Genomic DNA, 20,528 nt, shown 5'->3' with positions numbered 1-20,528 from the left:
TTTTGGAATTTTGCTAAAGGCAATTAAATCATGAACATGGTAGTAAGAAAATATATACCCACTGTCCTCATCAAAAAATAATGTGACTCGGCATTTAGATTACTGTTTAGAAAGCCTAATTTTTACTCCTTGATAAAACTGCTTTCCATCTCACCCTGTCTACATATCTAACATGTATTTCTACTTTATGCTTGGCTTTGAAATTTGTTCTGACATGGACACCAAGATGCTGTCCTTACAGATGTGTACTTCAATAAACAATTTTAGAAAATCAATTTTATTCATCAAAATCATAAGGCCACGATATAATTTTGAAAAAAACATTGCCAAATGCAGGAAATATTCCAAGAAGTTGATGCTCTTCCCAGAATGCACATCTTGTGACCTTTAACCCCAGCATCTTGGTAACCTGGTCTCCATAAGTTTGTAGGACATCTATTATTTAAAATGTACAAGGACAAGTGTATTACACACAGGCCCCTCCTCCTCCCAACACACACATTCATAACAGTGCTTTAATCTGTCTCGAATCGACTTCAAACCCATTTTGCTCTTAATGGGAGTTATTCATTTTCACTTGAAAGGTAATACATGACGGCTGGATATTTAATGTGATGGACTGGCTGCCGATTAACTAGGTGCTGTAACATTCTAAACCAGTTCCCCCATGGCCTACTTCCCATCTCCTGGCCCCCCTCAGACCTGATCCTACAGAACTGCGCGTTGCAGGTTTCAGACCCTGCAGTGTGATGGGCCGCTGCCTGAACACTCCCACAGTTGGAGTCTATAATTAACGTTTCAGGGACTTAAGATCCTTTTGCCCCCAGAAGGTTCCTTATTCTCCATCATTTTGATTTTTGCCTAGTGGTTATCTTGTATTTATTAACTCTTCAAATGCATTCTAAAGATGTGGTGGATGGAGGCATCAAATAACACTTTAGATGGATAAAGTATTGTCACCACAGCCATCTCTTCACCTTCTTCATTTTCACCCCCAGCTGATAGTCATTAGGTTAGGCTCAGGGTTTATATTCATACTTAGAAAAGAGCCGCCCTCTGCTCTTCCTTCCAAGAGAGGCAAACCAAGATACAGATTCTATTCCAAACACCCATTCCCATCTTTCTGTTAGTGTCTGACCTAAAACATCTGCTTTTAAAGGACTGTGACACTGCCTTGTAAATGCCCTCAATCTGCCTACCACCCCACCACTATGGAATGAGTCAATTGTGCAGTTGCTCAGTAGTGTGGATGAATGGGCACCGAGGCCGAGACCACCCAACTCATCTCACTCTCTCAGAACTGAAAAGCAAACACAGTAACCGAGTGCGGCATTAGTTTCCTCATAGGACCAAAGAGCCCATCCTCTTGCTTGAATGCTGAACACATGATGAATTGTGGTGAGGTTGCAGAGGTGAGAATTCTGGTTTCAGAAGCCACTATTCTTTCCCCTTGCATGGAGAGGGGAACTTTTATTATCCTTTTTTTTTTTTTAGACTCAAACTGCTCTGGAATTCTAAAGCTTCTTTTGTGAGCTTGAGCTAAGGAGCCATTATAAAGTGTTTTAAAAAATAAAATCAGCACTTGCTCACTCATTTTTCTTTCTTCCCAGTAACACAACAGTCCTGCTGTAACATGAAATACTGCATCCACTGGTGCACAAACTTCAGATTCATCTCCTTCTATCCAGGACAATCTGCATCTTTATTAGATAAATCTGTCTAGAAATGGACATTAGCCACCTGCAGCTCACTAGCTTTCTAAAGACAAAGCAATGCCATCCTTGTAGCAGGTTCTATAAACACCCACTTACAATCTCATTGTGTTTCCCTGGGTGACATGGGGACTGCTCCTAAGAGTTAGGTTAACTACAGCTGACACAGGTCCTTCCTTTCCTTGACCTCAGACATTAAAATGTCAATCCCTATCAAGACACGGTCCCCAAGTCTTTATGCAATTTCTGTAGATGGTCAAAGAGTTCCGCAAGTTCTCTATCAACATGCTAGAGGAAGCTTTATCACGGACAATCAGAGGTTCTGTCGAGCTTCTCTCTGTACAACTTCAACAGGCCCAGAGACTCAAAATCAATTTCTACTTCAGTTTTCTCACTAGCATACATTGTAGGCATAAGCAAATGAGGCTGTACAAACACCAAGACAGAAAGTATTGTGGTTCTTTGCTTTGAAGGCTTTTCTAAACTTTAAACTCTAGGAAAGATGTCACAAGATAGAAAACCATTTTAAAAAATCAATTACTGGTCACTCTAATCCTGCTATGATGTCACACTAGTGAAATGGAAATAGTTGTGCTCTTGAGACAAGATATTGTTTAAACAATTGGTGCCTGGAACCTATGGTTTATACTGGCAACAGAAAAACCAAGTTAGTACCTGTAGTGGTTTTAACAATACTGACAAAATGAATTGGAAACAATCTAGATAGCTTACGATAGGACATGGTACAAGTAAACAATGCTACAGCCATTCTGTTGAGTATTAGAAGACATTAAAAATGATGGCTGTGAAGCAATATGGAAAAATTATTGGGAATGCAAATCAGAAAGGAAATAGGATAAAATGTGCACTATACCATGTTACAACTATGTAAAAAATAGGAATTAGGAAAAAGACTAGAAGAAAAAGATTGTTGTATTTCAGTAATAGCATCATAGGCCATTTTCCAAATTTGTCATGTAGTTATATTATTTTTAATAGTATAATCAAAAAGTTTAGCATTTAAATTCGACTGTCCATGAAAATGCCAATATTTGGATCGCTACTGTGCAGAACATCAGGTGGTATTTTTACTTTGCTGGTTAAAGCAATTTTTCTCATTTTGGCAGTTATGTCATATGAAAATATGTGTAAAATCTCAATGAATCTTCCATAGGCAACATGCTGGGCTCCTGGCATTTCAAAGGGGATAAAAATGTGGCAGGGAAGTCATGGGAGTGAATGCGCTATGCAGATGACATACACTAAAAAGCTAGGTAAATGGGATATTGTGACAATAGAATTCTGGGTCAGACCCCTACTGAAACTTAGCAGGATGTGAGCTGTGGATCCCTTGCCACACAAACTTTATGAGGAATAAAAAAGTGCTTGCTCCACCTGTTAAGAGTTATGTATGATTGCCCAGCCCAACTTGCTGATGAGGCACAGGAAGGGGCATGTCCCTGTCACAGAGTTCAGAAAATTCCAAAGTTGGCTTTCTGGGTGGAGAGCCACCATTTCCCCTTATACTGTGATGGGTTGGCCAACTGAAACTGACAAGCACAGCTACTGAGACAGGCAGACCTGATTCCTGATTCTCCCCCACCTTATTCTCTTAGGTTCCACTACATTCTAGGCAAAAAAAAAAAAATCATTTCAAAGAGAAACATAGTTGTGAATGCCTAGATTCCTTAGGGAGAAAAATCATTTATGTATGGAGACTTCAACTTCCACATACCCTTTCATTTTTATCATATTTGTTCGGGAAGTACTTAACCTCTAAAAATTATTTACAAAGTTACTCATCTTCTCATGCTAATTAAAGGGAGTAGGCAAGAGGAGTGAGCTGATCTGAATGCATGCAACTTTTGTATGCAATTTTCAAGAAAGTGTCTATCTAAACTTTTTTTTTTAAGAGACAGGGTCACACTGTCATCCAGACTGGAAATCCTGGGCTCAAGCGATCCTCTTGCCTCAGCTGCTGGAGTACCTGGGACTACTGATGTGCACCACTACACCGGCTACTTTTTAAAATTTCTTGTAGAGAGAGAGTATTCCTATGTTGCCTAGGCTGGTCTTAAACTCCTGGGCTCAAGTGATCCACCTTGGCTTCCCAAAGTGCTGGGATTGCAGGCATGAGCCATCACACTAAGCCAAGACATGGTTTATTATGTTCTAAGCATACAGAATAATTAACACATGGCTAGCAAAACTTCATGTAGGAAGTGACTGACTTTGTAGAGTAGGTAAGAAAGTGGCCAAGTATGGTAGAAACATAGCCTTTCAACATTCACAGTCCCGTGTAACTTCATCTGTAAAGACTACTCTCCCTAGAACAAATTCTTACACGATCCCACACATCACTAACAAATTACAAATCTGAGTCACTGAAATTATGGCCACAGAAAACTCAAGAGTTGTACTTGCAAGGAGCAATGGACTTAATGCCAACACAGGCCTCATTTCTCATCTAATGGCATGGGCTGTACAACTGTGGAGCCCGGTAAAGTGTGGAGTTGCTGCCTCAAGAAAAATAAACCTGAAGAAAAAGTGGAAATGAAGTAAACAATGGAACCTTAAGGTATTCTGTTCTCAAGACATCCAACTTGTCCTCCAAGAAAAACAAAGTACTGGTAAAATTAGTTTCTGTGTTTCCTGAGCAAAATTCATTTTCTCATCACTCAACACACCAGTGGAACTGTTAGAACGGTGGACATTCTGTGCTGCAGGCCAGTCTTGCTCTGGCCAGGGGCCTCCCTTGCCGAGATCTCAGGCAGGTGTTGAGCTGGCCACATTGCTGGGAAGTTTCTTCTCAATTTCTTCATGGTGGAGTGGCACTTGGAGGTGGTATTCACCAAAGTGCTCATCCTCTTCCTTTCAGGGGTCCCGAGGTGAGCCCGCTGATGGCCTGGGATGCTGCCTGACATTTGATCCTTGTGGAGAGTCCAAAGGCAGCCGCCAACCCCACTTCAACATCAGACTCTTAGCTAAAGTACCCCTGACAGCCCCTCCATCTAAACTTCCATCTCCCAAACCAGCAACATAATGGAGGAGCCAATTAAATGATTATTAATTCATGCTACTTTCCGTAAGCCAGAGGTTCTCATCGCCTTGTGTTCCGTAAACCAGCTTGCCACCTGCCCCAGAAATTTACAGCAATCTTTTATCTATCTCCATTGATTAAGGGAGGAAAATCACAGAACTCCATACTCAGTGTTTGAGTTGGGATTAACCAACTCAGCACACTAGATACAGATGTTTCACCAGATCTGAAAATGGTCATTGAGCTCATAATAATAATTAAATTAAAGGTGCAGTGTGCTTTTTCCATAGCCCTTCTCCCTCAGCTTCTCCCAGATCTCATACTCCCTCTAGACGGCAGGAATACAATGTTTCCAGAAGGTAATCTGTGCTTCTGGACATTGTGATCTTACTGTCATTGAAAGTGGAGCTACTCTTGGCATCTGCTCGCAATTCCTTCCCCAGAGGCCAGGCTAGGCTTTCTTAACTCGCATCTCCTGTGGAGCGACTGCACTTGACAAGTGGCTAGAGAGCTGGCTAAATTTTCTTCCTCCCTAATACAGAGAACAACAGTTTCTTCAAAGAGTCTGCTTTGCTGCCAACTCAGTCTTTAAACATGCATGGTCTCTTCTGGTCCAACCAAGCACTTAAAGATGTTTCCAAGAGGAATCAGGAGTGGGGGGGTACTTGTATGAAGCAGAGGCATGCACATGTACACCCAGCGGGGGGTGGTCTTCATGCCATGGCTAAAAACAAGCTCGGGCTTCTCTCTTCTCTGCCCTAAGGTGTTGAATCGGTCTCAACTTTCAGCCTAGTGGGGTTAAGAACCTTCTATTCAAAACACAGTCCTATTCTCAGGAATGGCACGTTACATTACTCCCATCCATCTCTAGAAAGTATTCTAAAGAAGTACAACCACCTACCCAAAAAAGTAGAATGTGCCTACACAGGTACAGCAAAGCATGTACGTCTCATAACTTACACCAGACACTGTTTCTAAAAAGGATCTCAAAGAAAATTTGAGTTATACTACAGATGAGTGTAACAGTTACTCAGGGAAAGGCTAATTATTTTTCTCCTCCAACTCAAATGTGAACTAGATAGGTCAGCACTTTGAAAATCCAGCAGCTCTTAGGTATTATTAATAATGAAGATTTCCAAGTCTTCACTCACTCTTCATTTGACTCCCACCCCTGCCCTCTGCAGTCCCCACCCTGCCAATCCTGCTATCCAGGACCGTATCTACCAAGACTCAGGGTCTGTGCCTCCTCCAGGCACTTTCCCTGACTTTCAGGAAAGCACAGTACCTCTGTCTCACCCAACAAGGGCTCAGGACTTACTGTCCCATTAAAGAATGAATGTATCTCAAAACCTCATGCTTGTCACTGGAATCTCAGCCCTGGGGGTCTCAAATTCCATAGTGTGTCAGAATCCCCAGGAAGGCTCATTAAAACACACATGGCAGGCCCCACCCCCCAGGGTTTATGATTCAGTAGGCCTGAGTGAGAGAATTTGCATTTCCAGTAAGTTCCCAGGTAATGCTCATGGTCCAGGGACTGCACTTTGAGAACAGCTGTCAGAGCCAAAGCTTTCTATAATTGGTAGGAGCCATATCTAACTAGAATTAAATGAGAGGGACCAGCAAGTATGGGCAGATCTGCCAGTCCACTTTCTAATGACTCAGATGACATGATACTCTCGTTTTAACTCAGGGACAAAAGCCAGGCCTGGTCTCAAAGCCTACATTTTTCCCCCGTAGGCCAAAAGTGAAGGATTGAATATGGCTGTCCCTCAGGGGATCTGCTTACTCCAGAACAAATGCAGACACATTTTCAAAGCCAGGAATTCAGAAGGAACAAGCTCCACATATTGTTAGCAGTTTAATCCAGAATAATGACAGACTGCCTTGTTTATAGAAATCCCATTCTTTCCACATGTCCTAGAGAACCTCTGTAGACTCTTTCCACCTTGCCGAAAGAGGAAACATCTTTTTGGTGCTGGCTTCCCTGGACTAGGCACCTGCAGTCCACACCAGCCCAACTCCCCACCCCTCCTTTGCTTTGGCCCCGGAAGGATGCACAGATCCACAGTAGCCTCCATTTGCACAAGTCAGCAATCTGGGGGCGGCGGTTCAGCGCTGTGCTGTGGGCCTCTGCTTTTGCAGTATGCAGCCTCTTTGGCACTAGAAGCCTCAAGGTGAATGGAGGCTGAGTGGTAGGTGCTGCTGCTTACTCTAGGTCTGTGGGGAGAAACAAGTGCTACATCAGAGACACATCTAAGCCCTACATCAGAGACATCAATCTGTTGCACTAATTCCTCACTGAAATATGCATAAAGCTGCTTAACTACACTGATCTCAGTTCCCAAAAGGCCAGGCCGCATTTCAGTTTCAAGATACCTTGCTCCCTCTGGGTCAGGTGTGTGCATGAACCACCGGTCAAAACATTTAGACCAACGCCAGCTGTTGGTCTATTTAATAACTTCTAGACATTCGGCTGCCACCATAAGCCTGGCTCATGCCAGGATTTAGGAACCTAATAAATACTCCTGATTTCTGACTTTGAGGTATGAAGTCAGCCTGCCCATGGCCTGTTGTCAGCTCCCCCAGAACACCCTGTCTTCCCAGGCATAGCCTCCTGAGCTGGGCCACTCTGTCTTGTGAGGATGGGTGGCCACAGCTGAGGGACACGTTGGGGTCTGCATTTATCATGCTTCGCTCTGGCTTTCTGATAGGACAGTGAAGATCATGGACTTGGAGGTATCAGAGCAGGAAGGTGTAAGACATACCTCAAAACCAGTGGTAACGTGAGTCATTCTGGGACCAGGCCGAAGTTAATTAACAGAGGCTCATTCAGTCTCCAATGAATCAAACATTAATTAGGTTAGTTAGAGTCTCTAAGCCCCAACACAGTATAGACTCCAAGAGATTGGAATATAACAGTATTCTTCCAGTTTTTTCTCCATTCCAAATCTATCTTCCTAAGATACTTACTAAATTTTAAGAGTGAAACTGACCTTGTGAAAACAGATAGTTAAAATTTGGGTGTGTGTCCTACAAGCCTGGAAAATGGGAATGATTCTCCCCTTTCCCTGCATTTTTTTTTTTTTTTTTTTTTGAGACAGAGTCTTATTCTGTTGCCCAGGCTAGAGTGCCATGGTGTTAGCCTAGCTCACACAGGAATCTCAAACTCCTGGGCTCTAGTGATCCTCCTGCCTCAGCCTCCCAAAGTAGCTGGGACTACAGGCATGTGCCACCATGCTCGGCTAATTTTTTTTTCTATATATTTTTAGTTGTTTCTTTGTATTTTTAGGAGAGATGGGGTCTTGATCTTGCTCAGGCTGGTCTCGAACTCCTGACCTTGAGTGATCTTCCCACCTGGGCCTCCCAGAGTGCTAGGATTACAGGCGTGAGCCATCGTGGCTGGCCTTCCCCTGCAGTTTTAACAGCACCAAGAAAACTGGAAACATCTCTTGGTATTTTGTACAGTAGAGCGAGGGAAACCCTGCACTGAGCAATACTGACATCAGTGCTTCGCGCAGTCTCCCCCGAGTTCCCACACTTATCTCACTCTCGGCACTCCAAAGGCCTCTGTGTAAGGGGGTGGGCAGGTGGTTCTAGCGCACCTTTAGAGACTTCTCAGGAACTGATGCTTTTCACAGGTTGTTTCCTGATGGTCAAGTTCTCTTTATCCAAAGTCATCAGTCCCCCTTGCTGAGTAATACAGCACAGTGGTTTGTAGTGCTGGTCACACCTTGGTTTCTATCTTGGATATGTGACCTCAAGCACTGTATCTGACTATACTGAGCTTTCAGTTTCCTCATGTGTCCATGGGATAACAGTATCTACGTTTCTGTTGGGCTAGTAAGAGATCAGGCATATGAAGCCAACCACAGCGTCCAGCACATGGTAAAAGCTCAAACATTTGTTGCTTTTCATTTTTAGACCCATCTGGGAAATAACATGGGTCCCTGTGAGGCCATATAACCATATGGTGAAAGGAGGGAGATGCCTGGTTTTTAGGACAAGCACCAGACACTCTGAATCTGTCTTTTCTGTATCTCAGCATGAAACGATCCTACTAGAAAGTAGAATAACTTGAAATTGAAAGTATTTATGCCATACTATTTTACCAACTGATTGTGAATGAAACACCGACACAGTATTAAGTACTTGCTAGGTGTTGAGGATTACAGAAATCAATGATTTTTTTTTTTTTCCATTTCAGCTGACAATAAACAGCTGAAAATTCTGTTGGACAACTAGAGAGACACAGAATTTTCAAGTTCTCCAGTCTTTGTATAATAAGTGAAAGTGACAACGTTACATGTTCTTTAGCTTTATGATGTGGGGAATATATCTTTGACCCAAAAGGCAAATTGGGGTTTGATCACAACTGTAGTACCCAGAAATCCCCAGTTTATGGGTCTTAGTTCTCTAGGCTAAAGAATAAAGATAATATTGGACCCAAGAAGAATATGAAAGACTAATAAAAATGCTCTGATATTGCCATGAAAAAGGCACCATGGTATTTTTCAAAAATCATGATCACGATTCTAATAACAGATGTGCTTTCCCATCAGCACAAAAGCTAAAAATGGAACAAAGCAGGGGAACTTAACATGGCCAGTGTGTAAGAATAACATGCACATCTGTAAGGTATTTTCTGTAGTAATGAACAATGATTTGCTCCTTAATATACATTTTCAGTGCCCTTTATCTATACCTTGATAATTCTCATTACACTGTGCCATAATTATGTGATTACATATGACACCTCTTCTAGAAGGTGAGTTGCTTTTCTTGCATGTCCTGTATCTGTCTTAGGTATCTACACAAAAAATATTTAAATATTTGTCAATTGATGGTCTCTATCTCTCTTAGGACTTCCAATATAAATTCTCAAAGCTAAGACAGTTGAATTACTGGAATTCAGACAACTCCAGATACATGCCACACCCTGTATCTATTTTTACTTCCCAACATAAAAATAGTTCATGGTTTGTTTTTGATTGAGATAGAATTCTGCCTGCAGTGACTTTAAGCAGCCAAGTTATACTGAAAATGGCCTGGGGATCAGGAGGAGGGGAAGCGAGCGGACTCTGTAAAAGTTGACAGAGCTACACAATTCCCATCTGTGTGTGAAAACATAAAACCAAAAATGGCTTCACTGCCAGGAATGTAAACGACAACGGGGCCCCGCGAGCTGGGCTCCTAGCGCGCCCTCATGCACACCCCGCTGCAAGGACGAATTTACTTTTAGATGAGGTGGAGAGATGGAACCAAGTGCTGAAAGGATGCGGAGTCAGGGCAAGATGATTTTTGTAGGGGTGTGGTGGTGGTGACTGGCCTGGTTTCCAGCCAACAACAGGGCTGGGATATGGGTGGCCATTCGAAGGCACCCATGTGAGTCTCTAAGGGTGACTCCACTGATATCCTCATCACACTGGCTCTGATAATGCACAACTACGTAAGGGCACCTGGTGCCCTGATCCCCGACCAAGAAAAGTGGGCTTGGTGCTGTCTGACCTTTATGGAGAAAGCTTCTTTGAACCTTTTTGCAAGCTTCTGATCCATGCTACCTATATTAACTAGCCATTAGACTACGGAAATTTTTAAAAGTTATTAGCATTCTGACTTTAGTAGTTAATATTCTATACGATGCTGTCCCTCCAATTATATTTTTATGGAGTTCCAGACTATAAGAACCCATTTGGGCCAATCTGCCATTATACAGATTTTGTTAACTGAAATCCAGAGACCTAAAGTCACTCTGGTCACCTTAGTGGGTAGGCCAGGCCTCCAACCCAGGGCTTCTGATTCCTACTAGCCCAGTGCTTTTTCTAACACACAGTGTTTCCTCTTGGCACATGCTTTCTTTTATCTTTATAGACTCAAGTAAAAAAAAAGTATTTTTTCAGCCTCTTTCCATTCTCTGTCACAGATTACATTTCAGGCACCAAGTTCCCCGTACAAAGGCATCTCTATTTATACAAAGCTGTAAACAACAGGGAGAATAGGGGGAGGGCTGGTAATAGATTTCCAGGCACACCAGGATGTGCCTGACCTGCTTTTTTTCAACCTCAGTAATTAGAAAGGCAGTAGGTCTGTAGGAATTATTCATATGCAGCAAGGGCCGTACACTATACATTTATGTTAAACATGTCAAATCCGATTGAAATCATGCCTGCCAGCACCATATTCCATAAACATACTTTTCCCGAACAGTCGCCCAGACTTTGCCAGCCCATTAATACCTCCTTTAATAGCAGTCTTCCATAGATTCAAATCAGGGACGCTCCACTGCACTAATTGCTCTCTGTTAGGTGAGCATCATGGATTTTAAAAAAAATTAATAAAGTAGAATCCCTTCAGGCCATTCCTCTAGAAAAAGGAAAACACTCAAACTACAATTCTAACTCAAAATTTTACAAAAAATATAAACATGAACATCAGTTAGGGATTTTTGAAGCATTATCATGATGTCATTTTGAGTTGAGCTATTTAGGCCCTGCCCCCACCCACCCTGTTTTTCAAAAGCACCAATACCCCCAGTCATCGTGTCCCAAGTTACCTTAACAAGGTAACTCAGCCTGGGGCTCTATGGGTAGAAACGATGGTACCTATAGGATATAAATAACGATCTCGCTATTTGCCTCACTCTTGCCAGGAGTTCATTTCCCCCCCTAATTATTGGTGATAAAGCATCATGTCAATTGTATATCACTTAATTTATTACAATTAATGATTAATTGGATAATCATTACATTAATCATTGCTCAGTTGCTGACAGTGGGGACTCTTCAGCCTAGAACACAGATATTCAAATCCATTCTGGTAAAAGAGAACAAGGGGTCATTTTCAAAAGAGAAAACCACCAAGTTGGACAGTGGCAGTGGCTGCGCATGAGGGAAGAGGCTTTGCTTCCAAGAACATTCTTGTACCCTTTGTGGGCCAACGAGAGTGCTTCACACTTGCCTTGACTAGATGTGACCCCTTGTTTACCAAAGGCCTGTACACGTGCTGCCTCTCACCATCTTGGAAATGTCAGGTGGCTGGGGCCAGTGGTATCACTTGTCCATGTATCACAGATGAGGCACCTGAGGCTTCAAGAGACCAAGTGCCTCCACGAAGGTCGTCTGCTAGCTAGTGGGCTTCTTGACTCCAAAGCTAGAGCATTTTTCCATGTCACCAGCCAGCTTTCAGACTGAGCACAACAACACTGGCTCACTCCAGGGTACATTCATGGTTGATAATTCATTTTGAACACACAAGTGGTTACTATGTTACTGTTATCACTGTCAAACTTAAGGAGAGATGAAAACTAGATCAAACGATCAGATTGTGAAAGCGCATTCTCTGAGAGGTGGTATAGTTTACTGGTAAGAGCCTGGGCTCTGCCCTAAGTTAGACTACGCGGCCAAGCCAGTATGCAAATCTGAATCTGTCTGTATACCTTCTGGCAGCTTGCTTGAGCTCTCCAGGGCCCAGCTTCCTTATCTGCAAGATGGTGGGGTGGGAGAGCAGTTATTTATAGTATCTATTTGAAAGAGTAGGGGGGTGAGAATCAAAGGAGATAATGTACATGAAGCAGTGCTGCCCAACATTTTTTCCCACATCGTGGCACACACAGAGTACGATGGCAGGTTGGAATAAACAGATGAAGGTGCAACTGACCCTGGCATCAGTGACCTCCCAGTCTCACTGGCCAAACCAAGCATCATGGGGACCAGTGCTCGTGAGCCACTAAAGACATGCCTGCTAGAAAAGACAGGTGTGAAGCTCTAGAACAGACCCTAGAACAGACTTAGAGCTTAATGCAGCCTTTATAATAACTGGAAGGTCACTATACTTGTGATGCATTCTTTCTAGGTTAGTTTTGTTCCTTCTGAGTATCTATAGCTATACATATAGTTACTTCCATTTAAATTCATTAACATTAAATAAAACTGAAAGATCAGTTCCTCAGTGGTACTAGCCACATATTAAGGGTTCAATAGCCATATGTGGCTAGTGGCTACTATATTGTACAATACAGATGCAGGACATTTCTACCAATATAGAAATTTCCATTGGATAGCACTCATCTATAGTAATATTGTTCTCATGACTATGGGCATTCCTGAAATCCCCAGGAAAGTGTTACATTCCCTGAAGGCAAGTCTTATAATCTCACCAAACTTGTCATCAGTGGAACCCTACCCTGGTGCCCTGCACAGGGCAGGGGCTCAGCCATTGCTTGGGAATTGACCCTGCCGTGATTCGGATCACTACCTTTCTTGTCTTGCTGCCACCCCAGGTAAAAGACCTGACTTCTAAATAAAAGAATCCCAAAGAGGGACACCTAAAAAGGAAATCAGGAGTCTTATTCCGACATAAAAATAAATAGCTAAAAATTATCCATTCCTGCACAAACCCCCAAACTACATAATCAATAGCTGAGAAAATGCCGATTATCCAGGCCCATTTCAAATATTATTAATCTGCATCATGAACAGCCACTAATCAACATAGCAAATTGTGAAATCACTATTTATTTATTTGCCAGGAGGAAGCACTCCTCATCACATTTAATCAGATAGGAACAGCTCAATTTAGGGAGTAAATGGAACAAACAGAGATACTTTTTATAAAACACTAAGGATCCAAAAGAAAGCTCAGAAAAGGTTGCTAGCACCTATATCGATTCCAAGATCAAATCGGCCCAAGTACCTTAATAAAGCCTGTCATTACACACTCAGATGCTATAGACAAAATTATGCTTCGGGTCAAAAGAGGATCATTTGCAGGAGTCAGGGAAGAATTTTCCCTTCTCTCTTTACTACTGTGTAGCCGGCAAGGTGCACTTCTGAGTTACTCATTCATTCATATTCTTTCTCTCTCTCTTTTGGAGATACAGATTAAGTAAGCCTGTTGCTTGAATGAATGCATGAGAAAGTGGGACCTTATTAAGGATATTCATTTTTTATGGTGCTCATTTTACATCTTTTAGTCATCTCCTGATCGCCTAGTACGTCCACTAGCGTGATGAAGACACACTCCCACTGGATCATAAACACTTTGAATGAGGTTTAATTGAACCGCCCTCAACAAAGCCTGCCCTAAACTGGTTATAAAAATTTGTGAAGCACATATAAAGTGCCCAGCACAGGACAGCGCACATAGTAGGAGCTTTGCAAATGGTGGCTATTTTTTATTGTTTTCATAGCCCTCAGCACGCAAAATGCAGGAAACATATGCATCAAATATTATCTGAATGATCCCACTAAATCCTGGTATGTTGCTCCCTGCTCAGCTTCCCCAAATTCTCAGAAGCCACATGCTGCCTAGCAATACTTTTATATCCAAATGGAGGACCCAAAGAGAAACTGCTACTGGTTTTCCTCATCTTATTTCACTAAAGTGTTAAATAAACAAAATACTTATATAGAGCTTACTGTATGCCAGGCACTGTTCTGAGCTTCCTATATTCAAATAATCCTCACACCAATCCTATGAAAGTGGACACTATTTTTAATCCCTGCCTCATGTGAGGAAACTGAGGCACAGAAATATTAAGGTAGCTTGAGCAAGAATAAGTGGCACAGTCAAGATTAGAAACCAAGTATCCAAATCATGACAACAAAGGACAGATGGCCTAGAAGGTCACCAGGTCTTCAACCTATGTTTGTGAAATCCTTTTCCCCAGCTCACCTGCCAGTACGTTTAATAGCCATCTGAACTGTTTGTTTAGATCTCGCCTGAATACTACAGCATACGCTGGGATCTTGGTCTAGGCAAAGCACTGCAAGAGGATATTCTCCGACCACATTCAGGGCCTCTGAGCACAGATGTCCACCCTCTATTCCCTGGTCCTACTTTATAAGTCCTCCTGGAGTGTTTGACCTTAGCCCTTGGTGTCATGTGGAGTGCAGGCCTGTGGACACCAGAAAGGCCGGTTTGGAAGGGGACACTACACAGTATGAACTGTAAAGTCTATCTGGTGTGCCCATCCATTCATTCCGCTGCAGTGACGGCCCAGCTCTGTCTCCGGGAAACACTGAGCTATGTATGGCACATCACCTACTTTACTCTGTCCCTCCTGATACTTGGGAGCTATTCTGCTGCCTCTCGAATTTCTCTTTTCTAGGCTGAATAACCCCAGTTTCTTCTTATCAGAGGCAATATTTGTCAGCCTTCAGTCATTTTCACTGCTCTCCTCTGGCCTTTCTCCAAGATTCTATATCTTGTTTAAATAGAAAAGGCCAGCACTGAGTATGATTTAAGAACAGTTGTGCCTGGAAAAGTAACAAAGTCACAACCCATACAGACTCCAGAAGGTAAATATTTTCTCAAGAAAATCCAAGTATTATAATATTAATAATGTTAGTAAGAATTAGGTTGACCAAATAAAATAACTTTTGTTGCTTGTCATATCATTTCCTCTTATTATTGTGGTAGTTTGTGGAAGACTTATCTGTCCCCATAAGTCTTCTCGGAAGCGACTTTGCTCCTCTGCAGAAAAACCTAAGCTGTTCTTCTTACTCTCAATTCTTCTTTCTCCCAATACATAAATCTTATGGTCTTGAGAAATGGCTGTTCCTTCTCTCAATACCAGCTTTTCCAGAAATATTAATAGCATTTCCTGTCTGGGATTCTTCAGTTTCTTCCTCTTTTGGTAAGACAGCCTCCTGCCTGGCTGCACAGCCTATCTCCCCTTTGGGTGGATTTCAGCATGTGGGTGCTCACCCTGGGAGAGGTGTAGGACATGAAGAATATGTAGGGCCAGCACCACCTGTGCAGGGCCCTGCCCAGGCCCTCAAATGCAGGACAAAGACCAGCCTTCACTGCTGACTCCCTTGGAGCAGCTTGAAGCTGACAATCACAGGTGACCTTGATCAAATTCCACATAACAAATCCCTCTGCTGGCCTTGGGAGCAGGTGGCATATGGGACTGGACCTTTCCAGAGAGAAAGGAATGTACAACACTGAGGAGCTAGCAAAGAAATGTTATCTCAAAAACCCAGATGCCCCAGCACAGAGCCTGACACTGGATGCTCAATAAACAAGTTGGCTTTTGGGCCACTTACAAAACTTAAGCATTCTTTCATATGATATAATAAAGAAGAATGAAGGTGACTACTTAAAAAGCAAAACAAAATCCCTCTCCCACTTGCCCAAAGCCAACACGGTTTTCCTGGGTAGATTTTATTTTTTGAGACAGAGTCTTACTCTGTTGCTCAGACTAGAGTGCCGTGGCATCAGCCTAGCTCACAGCAACCTCAAACTCCCGGGCTCAAGCAATCCTTCTGCCTCAGCCTCCCGAGTAGCTGGTACTACAGGCATGCATCACCATGCCCGGCTAATTTTTTCTGTATGTTTTTAGTTGGCCAATTAATTTCTTTCTATTTTCAGTAGAGATGGGGTCTAGCTCTTGATCAGGCTGTTCTCAAACTCCTGAGCTCAAGCAATCCTACTGTCTCAGCTTCTAGAGTGCTAGGATTACAGGCATGAGCCACCGTGCCCAGCCTCCTGGGTAGGTTAAGGAGCTGTCTGCTCCCTGGCTGGTCAGCCTCATCCTTCCAGGGGAAGAAATATAGGAAGGCTTCAGGGAGGCCATGGACACTACCTGTCCACTTGCTCTGGTCTTTCTCGCCTCCACTCTCTTGGTCCTTCGCAAGCTCCTCTGGATCAGCAGCTGTTTCACTGGGTCCTTCAACATCTTCAATGGCTTCTTCTGAAAGAAGAGAAAAACACAAATGTCAAAGATTAAAAATAGAAAGCAGCAGCACTCTTGGCCCCTATTCCAAAGACTTACCAAGCACAAAACATAGACACCAATAATTCGGAATGACTCTGTTCCCTCCTCTCTTCCCCATGGCCCAAGAGGCTAACTGCACTAAAGATATACTGCAGTTTGGGTGAGGAACAGTGATTTTTCCTTCAGGGTAAACAGTTGGTGTGAGGTTGTGACTTGCTCCAGACATGTGGCCATTAGATATTTCCAGATGGATTCTGACTGCTTCACTTGAGCTTTCCTAAATGAAAAATCCTGTTAAAGCAATTAGGTCCATCTGCATCCCTAAAGTTGCACACAAGTCTCTTACACTTGAAAAAGCAAAAAAGTGGCCAAGTGTTCACTTATTGCCTAGTTCCACCCCAGAGTATCCTGGCATTGGCCTACACCAGCCCCAAACACTGACCCTCATGGGACCTGCAGTGACCATACATGTGTCAGACTGTGGTGGGAGCTGTTTGCAGGCATTCACATTCTGAAGAGTCACAGAATATCAGTGGCATGATTTCAGCAGTGTACACAGTTCTGGAAACCAAATGGCATCTTGTGGGCATGCCAGGAGGCAATGATAGGAAGCAAGATTTGCAGAGAAAGGGATAAAAATTTATAACAGAGTCATACACTTTCATTTTGAAGTCATTCCAGTCTTTACTCACTACTGGTTTCAAACTAACCCAGGAAATGTCTCTTCAGCTCAGCACACAGTGCTATAGTGAAGGAAGAAGAATGACCATGCCAACACTAGGTTAATTATGAATCGAAATGCCATCTGCCCCAGTGGGGAAGACAAGGATAAGATTCTCTAGATGCTGAGGAGAAAAAAAGGAAGACACTTGTCTCCTGCTCTCTTGGCCTTCTAGATCATTATCCAAAACATGCATTCAGCAAGAATAGGGTAAATGAATGAATGAAGTGGACAAACCAAGGTGAAAGTCATTTTCATAAGGATAACATTATTGGGAGATTTTGGACAGCACGCCTTCCCAGGTACAGAGGTCTAAGAGCAGGGGTGCCCACATCTGTCAACAGACCAGACCTCAGCAGGGACCAGGTGTTGGAGTCCAATATAGAACCGTGGATTGGGGCTCTGTCCAACACCATAAGATGTCTCTCCAACCTCCAACTCTACTTTGCAGTATTTCCAAGTGTCAATGCCTTCCCCGACCCTCCAGAAAATAGCCTCTAAATTTTATCTCACAAAGGAAGTAAAAGGAATGCAAAAGTAAAGTGATTTCAGACAGTTTCTAAAACATTCAAGGAATAAAGAAAAATCTGATAAATAACTTACTTCCTTGAATGTTTTACAAACCATCTAAGGATCAATCAGATTTTCCTAACTCTTCCAGAAAGGATGATGGAGCTCCAAGGACTGGGAAAGCTGAACTAGGTCAGGGAATGTTCTTTCTTCATGACCACCCAGTAGGGGATTTGTGATGTGGACACTGGAAACAGGGATGAAATAAGTTACTGCTTATTTTCATCTCTCACTGAGGACTCCACATATAATTGCTGTCTCCTTTTTGTCTCGCTGCATAGTAAAGTTAACATCAAGTTTCCCCACCCTACCTTTAGTTCAAACACGGAAAAAATCAGATAATCATACCTTGAAGTCAATCAGATATACACCCCATAGTAACACCATACATCATTTAGTAGAGAAAACATATATGTGTTTATAGACTAATAACAAGCTAGTTATATAGTAACTATCTTAATTATGTCCAGATAGGAAATTCTATGCACATTTTTAGGCTTTTAATAAAATTATTCAACACTGTAATTATAAAATTTATCTTTGAATGGTGATACCAGCATTCAGTCAATCAATATTGTCAAATCAGGTCTACACAAATTAGCTAGGTCTCTTAAAGAGGTAGCTCCTCTCTGGCACACATACATTTTCACCTTAAATGGAGACAGTCTGACACCTACAAACTAGAGATCACCCTAATATGATGAACAGCATCTGAAGATGCCACTTGGCAGAGAAGGGAAGGAGTTTACCCGCTGGGAGGCCATCGTCAAGGCCAGCCCATTATGTGGCCTGCAGCTACTGGAGCAGAGAGTTTAAAATTCAGGGTCGCCTGGCACTGACCCCAGTTCTTTGAGCCTTTCTAACCACACGTTTTGAGAAGATAGACACTGTAAAGAATAAGCCTATCACTGATGCGACGAGCAAGGAAACCACACGGTGCTCTGTGAATATTCCTGGGAAACTCTACGAGCCCGCTGGGCCTTTGCTTCCTTCCCTCCCTGCCCTGCTGCAAGCAGAAAATGAAGGCAGCTGATTTCCAATGAGAGGATAAACGACAGAGGTTATTTCAGGAACTTATTTTGCTTATCTCCTTTTTTTTTTCTTCAAGATTTACAAATCAAGTCTTCTTCTTGAGTTCCTAGGTTTAATATTATCATTTGCGACTCAGTCGCTAAAAGGCTGTTATATGCGTGGTGGAAGAAGAAATGATTAGGAAAATCCTGGATAAGCCAGCTCCCTTTACAAGGGGATCAGCATCCTCACCCCCACCTAAAAACCGGGTCTCATTCAGCTGAGCAGGCGCATCCCTGCAGTTCCACGCATGACCTACAGGTGTCGCCATCCGCATGGCGAGGCCCAGAAGGGCAGCAGGCGACGGGAGGCAGAGGAGCCTGGGCCACCTAACCTGAGCATGTGGAAATAATACACGTCTGCAAGTGAACTGTCTGGACCTGGAGAAATAAAATAGGACATTCATAAGCAGTTACGCCATCTGTCTCTATACCATCATCATCAATAGCAAGAGGAAAATTGGTCTTTAAAATGGATGAAAGCCCAGGCTGACAGTAACCAGAAAACTGTGAGCTCTGAATACCAATAAAGGTAGAGAAACGATTAAAACACAGGGATATGAACTGCAAATTCGTCTGGACAGCTCCAGCCCACAATGCTTTGCAGGCAGGGTGTGTTTTGTTGATTCCAAAAGCATAAAAGCAAGCCCCCGCCCCAAAAGCCAGGCCTCGGGCACCCACGGGAAGAGCTTGGTCTCCCCGCACTGGACACATGTGGGCAGCAGGAGATGGTACCTGGGTCTGAAGGGGAGAACTGCGTCCAAATGTTAAGCTCCCGGGGTTGTTCTCTAGCCCTGTTCCCTTTAGGAATGTGTATTTGATACGCACATGCTGACAGAAAGGAGGGGAGTTTCACCCCCCCGCCACATCATCGATTGCAGTCCCCCCGCCACCTCGAGTCAGTGGCAACTGGCTGGGGTCAGTACAGAAGGCAAAGATTTTTTTTTCTTCTATAATATCAGCTACTAACAGATGGTAGGAACAAGTGAAGACTTGATGGAATGACCATCAGTTTTATCTGGAAAATCCTGTCTCTCACTCAGGGGAAGAGGCTGCTTTCCTGCTTTCCTTCACCAAAGCACACAACAGCCACCATGCCATTTTGAAGGCCAAAATAGACAAATCAAAACCATCTTCGGCCAGGCGCGGTGGCTCACGCCTATAATGCTAGCACCCTGGGAGGCCGAGGCGGGTGGATTGCTCGAGGTCAGGAGTTCAAAACCAGCCTGAGCAAGAGCAAGACCCTGTCTCTACTGTCTCTACTATAAAAATATAAAGAAATTAATTGGCCAACTAATATATAGAGAAAAAATTAGCCAGGCATGGTGGCGAATGCCTGTAGTCCCAGCTACTCGGGAGGCTGAGGCAGGAGGATCGCTTGAGCCCAGGAGTTTGAGGTTGCTGTGAGCTAGGCTGACACCATGGCACTCACTCTAGCCTGGGCAACAAAGCGAGACTCTGTCTCAAAAAAACAAAACCAGAAACCATCTTTTCCTTAAAGCATTTAGTAATATTTCAGATCCCAGCCAGGGCACACCAGGAATGCTTTCCCGAGGGCGTGCACGGGACCTGGGAGGGCAGGTTGTCCCCACTCCCCCAACCCTGTCCTGGCTCTTGGCAGGAGGTAGCAAGCCCAGTGTTTCCCAGACAGATCTGTGTTTTAGAAGATGCCAGAGAAGATGCCTTTAACTCCCCCCAT

At 43.2% G+C, this 20,528-nt stretch overlaps 1 protein-coding gene across 2 annotated transcripts in view; it reads right to left on the bottom strand.

Annotated features, from left to right (window-relative positions):
• The window catches only part of ZFHX3 (zinc finger homeobox 3), a 246,264-nt gene that overhangs the window by 27,392 nt on the left and 198,344 nt on the right, over nt 1-20,528 (bottom strand). For both annotated transcript variants that reach the window (XM_012742368.3, XM_012742367.3), the window contains exon 5: nt 16,337-16,444. In XM_012742368.3, coding sequence (XP_012597822.2) covers nt 16,337-16,444 — 108 coding nt within the window. The remainder of the gene's footprint in view (nt 1-16,336; nt 16,445-20,528) is intronic.

Source organism: Microcebus murinus, chromosome 20, assembly GCF_040939455.1.
Source record: "Microcebus murinus isolate Inina chromosome 20, M.murinus_Inina_mat1.0, whole genome shotgun sequence".
Taxonomy (NCBI): Eukaryota; Metazoa; Chordata; class Mammalia; order Primates; family Cheirogaleidae; genus Microcebus; species Microcebus murinus.
This window is presented reverse-complemented; position numbering and strand designations above follow the sequence as displayed.